Source organism: Egretta garzetta, unplaced genomic scaffold (genome assembly GCF_000687185.1).
Source record: "Egretta garzetta isolate BGI_Z169 unplaced genomic scaffold, ASM68718v1 scaffold234, whole genome shotgun sequence".
Classification (NCBI taxonomy): domain Eukaryota; kingdom Metazoa; phylum Chordata; class Aves; order Pelecaniformes; family Ardeidae; genus Egretta; species Egretta garzetta.
In genome coordinates, this window is record NW_009259528.1 from 336,618 (window position 1) to 345,045 (window position 8,428).

Here is an 8,428-nt window from a genome sequence, read left to right on the forward strand (position 1 = left end):
ATATGATTGAAAACCTAATAATATAACTGTAAGGTGTTGACTGATGTATGCACTATAGCATCTGACTCTTAGCACTGGCCTCGATTACACAGGAGATGGAGCAGCCATTACAATTCAGAAAAAAAACAATTAATGAATCATTGTCAAATTTTGTAACAATTTGTTTCAAGCCCGTATTTTAGTCGATAGCCTCCACATTTGTATGGTTAAGTCATTGTTGCTGTGTTTCCTTTCTGTGACCCCAATAATTTTTCTCCCTTCATTTGCGGGTCTTTAGGGTGTTGTGAAGGTTCACTCCTGTACCCCTATACAGAATCACTCCCTCTAGCTGCCTTTTCTAGCACCATTACACTTAAAAAAATAAAATGCACAAACAACAAGCAGTGACAGCGGCGACTCTTCAATTGTCCAGGATGAATTTCGGTAGCATGCTAAAGAAAGGTGCGTGGAAGTAGCCGGATATGGTACACAGGCCAAGCTCCAGCGGACTCTATTCCTTTCTGAGCATTACTTCCCATCCCCCATCCAAAATACATGCATTAGAATGTAGTAAAACCTTCTAGAAACATCTCTTAGCCAACTGCAGACTTTTCTGTTGCCACACAAGTGCAAAAAAAGGGGCAGGATGTGAACCTGTATATTTTCAAAACTTCGTTTGGTGACAGAACACAAAAGGAAAAATTCCTACGTATACACATTAGGTCTGTCTCCACTTTTATAAAACTGGAATAAAATGGGAAAGTGCCATGTTTATAGTTCCTAATTGAAGTTTTAATGTCCTTTTGACACAAAAAGGTATATACATATCAGAGCTACGTAACTTTTTTTTTTTCTCCAACGGGACATGTGTCAAACCCTGTAGATTTATAGGGCAAAACAAGATTGGTCAGGAAAGAATTGTTCCTATCATTGGTAATCTGACACTATGTCCTTTGCCATTTAAAAAGGTCCTTTCTTCAGTTTATTCAAGTTTATCACTCTTCATGGTTGGCTTTTTTTTGTGTGTTTTTTTTTATCTCCGATAAAAAAAATATTCAGACTTTTGTAATCTGCGTATGCTGATCTTCATCAAAAGGTTCATTCTCTGGATCAGAGTCAGTGGTGTCCGAGTATCTATAATGATCAGGTTCATTGTCACTAACGTCTGGCGTTACAGAAGTTGAACTGCTAGCCTCTGGATTTGATGGCTCTTCTACCGTTTTTGTGAAAAATAGCTTCACCTGGGAAAGGAAAAAAACAGCATTTAAAAAGGGAACCCAGACTTCAACCAAGCACAGGCAACAACACAATTTTTAGCGTCCCGGCTCCTTTCGCTACGCTGGATCGCAGGAGTGCTCCTCTCTGCTCTGGAAAGGAGGAAACGAAGAGCGAGCCCTTCCCAGGTCAGCCAGCCTCTCACCGCCACCCCGGACAGCAGCGGTTCCTCGAGCCCAGCTGGGGGGGTCTGCAGACCATGCCACACCGGGCTTTTCTACTGCCCTACCTTCTCGAGCTCTGCGAGCACAGGAAGGGGCTGCAGGAGAGTGCACAGGAATGAACAAACCGCTCTGCAACTGGGGGCATGAGCCGTTTAAACGTCTGATCCAAGCCCATTCCAACAAGCAGCTACGACCATTGCCTTCGGGTGAGCACTGCTGGGGTCGAACATTTTATCAGCGAGTTAGAAAATGCCAAAATTCTTAAACATGCCGCCTTCATTTTTAAAAACAGTGCTGGCAATGGCTGATATTCCTCAAAGCTGCACTCCCAGGTTAAGGTGTTCCCAGGAAGCAGGCACCTCTGCAAACCAGCTCGGGAACTACTGCGCACAGGCCAGAGCTCGCGGCAACGCAGCTGGCGCGGGAAAGATGCTACCTGGGTCTCTGGGTCTCCCACCACTCGCCTCCAATGGCTTTGATAAATTCCTGAAACACCCCAAAGCCTTTATTCCCAGTCTCTCCTCATCTATTGACCTCCCCAGAAGCAGACGAACTCACAAAGCCAGGAGCTTTGCTAGGGGTGGCAATGCCAATACATGAACTCGATCTCTACATGGACAGGAGTTTCAAATGGTTGCTCCGCAAGGCAAGACAGACAAATCAGAGAACGGCATGCAGCTCTTCGGCTCTGTTGACACATAATATATACTGACCTTGAAGTTTGGAGAGAAATATCTGTTGGCTTTGTCTTTATTTGCTTTGTCTAGATCGTTTTTTGTTAATGTAAGGATTAAATATTCCTTATCATTATCCGAGCGCTCTGTACTGAAAATACCATCAAGTTCCTGATCTGCAACTAGACTTCCATTTTCTACTTTGTCTGAATTTTCATCCAGTCCTATGAAGAATGTATTTACCCAAAAGTGAAACATTTTGTCCTGGGGGAGGAAGAACACAAAGAACAAGCTTGCTTTAGTATTCACTAGTGGCACATTAATTAGACTAATATCATCAGCTGGTCAAAAAAAAAAATCAGTAATATCAGACAAAACTTGTTTGGACAACATCATTGGTTACATTGCACGCAAAAACATTTTCACCAATTCTCCTCGACAATATGCAAAACTCTGCATTAATCAAACTCAATTTTAACCAATTAAGCTTTCAGAAGTCACCCCTTATTGAAAGCTGGTTTAAAACCAATCATACCTACAAGCAAAGCAGATGACAATAAATTGAACAAGTGTTAAACTTGTCATCGCAAGGCATAGAGATTTTTTTTTTTTCTGCTCGTACCTTGCCAAGCAGTAGCCAAACCCAACAGACAACCTGTGCAAGCCAGCCTAGGTGAGTAGTGTTTACCAACAGAGGGCATCTTCCCCCGCAGCCTCCACACAAAGGAACACTTCATTTTTACACAGAAATAGCAGTAATTGAGCAAAGCCACCCTACAAATGCAGGGACTCCTAGTGGATTCGTTACTGCTTTACGGAGATGGTTTCTACCAGTCAGATGATTGCTGGCCAGCACCCAGAGACAGCCTGACTCTGAGGGTGCCTGCTGTCTTTCTGCTCAACGGGAAGATTTTAATGAGGAGATGAGGCATTGACAGTTTAAGTATATTCAACTCAAGCAGAACTGGGCAGATGTTTCCATCAACAGCTGGAAAGGTACGAGTTAGACTACCACAACGACACTGCAACAGGTACACCTGTACAGAGGCAAAATGCAAACGCATCAGCGATTTTAAGAAGTCACTGGAGAAGCCAGGGTATCACATGCTGATCACGACTAGCGGGGTCCTTGTGGGTGTCTGTCTCCGTCCGTCCTACTGAACAAGCAGCAACGTTCTGCTCTTGGCTAGACAGTCTCTGAAGATGATAAGCCCAGGAAATTCACCTTTAAGCTCTCAGCTAAACAGCTCTGCAGGATGCTCTGAATGCTCTTGGTTCAGTTCTCCATCACCTGCCCTGCTTTTGCCAGTCCTGAGGTGACGTTTCCAAGATCAACTACCTTAGCAGGTTGGTCCCAACTAACACATTAAGCACTTCTCCCTCTGCAGCTGACCCACATTTACTTCCTCTTTACAAATGAAACCTTGTATTTTACTCTGATTTGAGTTTTCAGGCAAAAGATCCAAAATGCAAATGGCAAGTCTTCCCACAACAGCCAGTACTTCTGCATTTCTGTTAAAGCTGCAGGGGTGACAAAGCTAGCACATGCCAGAACCTAACATTCCTTGGTATCATGCAGGACCAGAGCACAAAGCAATTCCTAAGCTAATTCACACATTTTGGTTAACTAGAGAGATCTAATTCCAAGTTTTTATGGAAAAATCCAGGTCCTGCCCCATCTTCTGAGCTATTCACCTCTGCTGGTGAGTGAGTGTGTGCGTGCGGGGGGGAAATCAGAGGTGGAACAGAAGTGGTTCTGGTGTGTATCACCTTGAGCATGCCTCCCTGCTGAAGGCAATCTGGCACCAGCAAAACACCACATTTTCCTGGGCCAATGACAAGGGGCAGGGAAGAGCTGGACTACTGCTTAACTTGTATTCTTCGTCCTCACAAACTAATACAAGCATGTAAGCACACAAATACTGGGAATTCAGAAGGGTTTGAGGAAACAACATCTACCTGCCTTCTCCACCAAAGGTCAATAGACCCACTTCCAGTATTTTAGGTAAAGCCCACAAAAACACTTCCAGCTTGTTTGCATCTCTGTAAGTGCCTGAGAGACCCCCAACCTGTACGGGAGTGCAACGGCAAAGACAAAAGTTAAATAACTCAGTCAGAAACACTTCTGGTAGTTAAGAAGTTGCCCACTCCAACGCATGCCTCTCCAGCACCTTTGGGAATCAAGTTAATCTTCCAAATCAACATGCTGTAATTACAGCTGTCTTGAGGGACTAACACCTGTTTGCCACTGCCACTAGAGTCCCTCCAAGCCTTGTCAGAGCCGATCCATGCAAGGCAGCAGTCAGTAGGTTCTTGCCAGGCCCAAACTGCTCATACACTTCGCACCCTCCTCTTCTTCACTAACACTACTTCAGAAACAGTCTTAAAAATGCCCACCCCGGGATCTGGAAGTAGAGGATGAACATCCTGGGCAAGAGGGTTTATTCTGTAATGCTCCGAGTCACCAGCCTGCCTGCTGATGTCTCACGAACAAATCCCCATGAAGTTGTCTTCAGGGTAACCTGGTCCAGGCTCCTCCTATGCCCAGGTGATGAGTCCCTCAAAAGACACGTAGTCCTCCAAGGAGATGAGGCGGCTACTGCTGCTCAAACCAAAAGACCAGTTCAGGGCAAAATGGAACTACCAAAAGCGTCAGCTTTCCAGCTACAGAACAGGAGGGATTTGGAGTCCAGGTGTCGTCTGCAATAAACAGCAGGAAGAGGCAAGCCTGAGCCAATGTTCGCAGCACCCAAGGGCTCTATAAGCAGGTGGGTATATCACCTGCAGTCTCACCACAGGTGGAGAGGCCATCCTTCCCGTGAGGATGTAGAGAAGAAAGTGCATTTCCACACCATGATGACAGTTAAGGGAGATTCCACCTCTTGCAGCTGGGGTGATGGTACTACCATGTTTCATCCTTCTTCAGGACCACAATGCAGAAGCAGCAATGTACTTTGGTACCGGTCCTCAGTGCCACCCATGACACCTCCAGTGAGGTCAGCAGAGGAGGGGACAGAGCTGATGAACACACTGCCGCAGATGGATGGAAAATGGCTCATACCAATAGTGCTGAAGCGGGTCTGGAGGAAAGCAGTGCCAAAGCAAACAGGGCCACTGGATGTGAACTGATGCCAGCAGAAGCAGAAGGCACAGTCCTGTCATGCCTCACCTCAGACTCCATCAGGTGGAGCAGAACCGGGAAGGATTTACTTGGCACTTAAGGGCCTGCCTGAACAAGCAACTGCAGGGGCTCTGCTTTACTGATAGAGTCTGGAGAGGACAAGACAACAAGCTTCTCACTAGGCATCTTTTAATCTGTTTTCCTTGGGAGGTATTTGCAGAGGTCTTCAGGGACTCAAACTAAACAATACTGCTTGGCCGAGCTGCCCATTTATCCTTTTATCTCCCTCCAGCTTTTTAGAGCATCAAGTTATTTTTTTCCTTTCCCACTACACTAACTTAATTAGCTTAATAAACTAAGTTCATGGGTACTGGAGCAAGGCACGGCCACTGAAATTGAGGGAAGACTTGGCCATGTATTTTGGAATTAGATCTTAAGGCCGATAGTGGTGTCACTACTTTCACTGAAAAATGAAACTCGCTATTTCAAGTGGCGATTCAGCCAGCTTCAGCTTAAGCATCAGGCTCTGAGACATCTCACGGGAGAAAACGAGGAAAGTTGATGTAATATAGGCCAAAGATAGGAATTTTAAAAATCAAGGCATGAACTGGACTTGGGCTTTATACAGTGAGTCAGAATACCCGATGAAGAGCTCACAGGACCACAGTTTAATGAACAGGCTTCTGAAACCGAGCAGGAGCCAGTAGCTTCTCTTGAGTGTGTTTCGCTTCACTTCCAGGTACATCACAGGCAACTGCCTTAAAAAAAAAAGTCACAGATGTACTTCTTCCCATAACCAAATCTGTATCATAAGATCTATAGTGCAGTATCAGACACTTGAGAGAGAAGCTGATTTAATCGTGCTATTTTTACCTACAATACTTATCCCTACCTTGTGTGGTTTTTCAGTTCTCAGACTGACGGAAAAATACATCTCACTCTAGAGCCAGTACCTGCCTCTGACTGCAGACTGAGATCCAAATCCAAGATCATCTAAATCATCAGCTAGGAGCTCCCGTATCCCCCAGAGTTTCATTTTGCAGAGATCTACAGGCACTTATGATCACATTGCAGCACCAGCTGAGGGTTCTGGAGATGCTATCCAGCAATTGGGAGACGGAGGTCGTGTTTCAGCCTGCTCTTTGCTGGCCTCACAGCCTTCCCGTAGTCACGCTTGATGGAACTTCTTGTACCATTTTCAGATCAACAGTCGAAGTCTTCTGACACCTTCAGAGCTGATTCCTCAGCGTTTGCTGAATAGCAGTCACTCCAAGTCCTCCTGAACAGTGTAGCGGATCTTCTCATCTATGCAGTCTCAAGAGATGACACAGCATACCCAACCGCTCCAGCAATGCTGTCAGCCCTGCCTACGCGGGAGTCTGGGTATAAACCAGCAGTGACTCTTACAAAAAACCCACACCACCGTTTCCCTCTCATCTATACTGGGAGGACTCCTGGAAAAGGTCTCCTCTAGCCCCAGGCTCTGCAGGCAGGAAGATTAAGAGATCTTCTGTACTACTTTAAAACAGGCTCTCACTGAACCAAGCGATGTAAGGATACTCTGAAATACTTCATCATGTCAACATCAATAGCTGGAAGAAAAAGGCTTCGCACAGATACATGGAAGCAAACCTAGAGAGACTACAGCAGCAGACTGAGATGGAGGAACAGCCAAGCTACAAATGAGAGAAACAAAAAAACATGCTCAAAAAGAACCCCAAATTACTATCTTCTATCCCTCAGAAAGTCACACATGACAGCTGACCTGCCTCAAGCCATTTTGTTCTCATATGAGCACGCTTTTCATTCTTGAAAAGAAGTAGCTACACAACACTGAAGAAATGGTCCAAGAATAAAGTAAACAACTTTATTAGACAAGAAAAGACCAAAAGCTGTGGACTTCCTAACTGATGCCAGGCAGCACGGGTTATGGAAGAGCTGAAACAGGGTAACTTTTTCAAAGCAGTCACCATCTTACCAACATCTTCTCAGCAGCACTAATAAAACTTTGGCTGAGGTCTTGCTAGCCACTGCATTTGCTTAAAATAAGTTTTGCCATTAAAAAACAGGTCACTTCACTGCTTTAGATTTCACATTGACACTGCAATGCTACGTGCTTCAAGTCACTTGGTCATTAAAGTTTGTTTTGTTTTATGCACAGTAATTTTATCCAAGAGCAGCTTGATCAAAGCTGAGGAGGACCCTCCCTACCAGAGAGCTCTGCAGATAATGCTAGTGTTCCCCAGAGGGCTGAGAAATCTGAAAGCAAGTACAGGACACAGGAGTTTCCTTTATCTCCACAGCCATTCACAGAACCATAGAATCATTTGGTTGGAAAATACCTTTAAGGTCATCAAGTCCAACTGTACCTGTCCACCCCCAAACCCTGTCCCTAAGCACCTTGTCTGCCGGGCTGTTAAATCCCCCCAGGGATGGGGACTCAGTGCAGCCCCTTCCAGTGCCCGATCCAGGAGATTCTCCAGCCTGAGGCCCAGAATGGATTGAGAATTATATTTTCAATTAATGTTATTAGGTTTCTTATGAAAAGTTACAATGCAGACTGGTAGATATGTGACGCCTTTAAGTGTGTGCAAGAAAACTTGTTTAGCAGCTACCTACAAATCTGCTAACAGAATGCCTTGAAGAGCAAGGACCAGTGATGGACAACAGACCTGTAGGTCCAGCTTTCAAACACACGCGTGAATAAACCAGAATTTCTCAAAGATAAGATCCCATTACACCTAATTATGCTGTTCCTCATTAATTAGGTGATCACTGCATAGAGGTGATCTCCAAAATGCGACAGCCTCCACAGTGGAAGGCCCCCTCTTTTGGGGTTTTGAGTGAAAACTGTGTAGCGTCAGTTTATCTAGGAAGGGACCAGGCCCAGATGTGAAACACCTGTACTGAGAGACATGTTCAGCTTTGTGGCAGGGTAGGCTTTCTGCCACTAATACTCACATTTGCCCTGTTCCCATCTCAGCCACTTCACAGAACAAGCTGTCAAAAGGACCATGTGGAAGGACCTCCTCTAGAGCCAAAGCACGCATGGGAGATGGGATGTTTCACTAATTCTCAATATGGAGACCTCAGCAGTGGTTTCCTAAAACAGACTGACATGCTTATATCCAGGAGGATCCAGGGACCCAGCCCCAGGCGCCCTCAACTCGTGTCTGCATTTACAGTCGCGCTAGCAGAGGTGGCCTTAGCAGAAC

At 45.3% G+C, this 8,428-nt stretch overlaps 1 protein-coding gene across 2 annotated transcripts in view; it reads right to left on the reverse strand.

Moving 5' to 3' along the window:
* Positions 1 to 6: 6 nt before the first annotated feature.
* Positions 7 to 8,428, reverse strand: part of PTEN (phosphatase and tensin homolog) — a 34,587-nt gene continuing 26,165 nt past the window's right edge. For both annotated transcript variants that reach the window (XM_009637537.2, XM_035893081.1), the window contains 2 exons: positions 2,132 to 2,356; positions 7 to 1,220 (listed from right to left, as the gene is read on the reverse strand). In XM_009637537.2, coding sequence (XP_009635832.1) covers positions 1,035 to 1,220; positions 2,132 to 2,356 — 411 coding nt within the window. In that variant the 3' untranslated portion in view covers positions 7 to 1,034. The remainder of the gene's footprint in view (positions 1,221 to 2,131; positions 2,357 to 8,428) is intronic.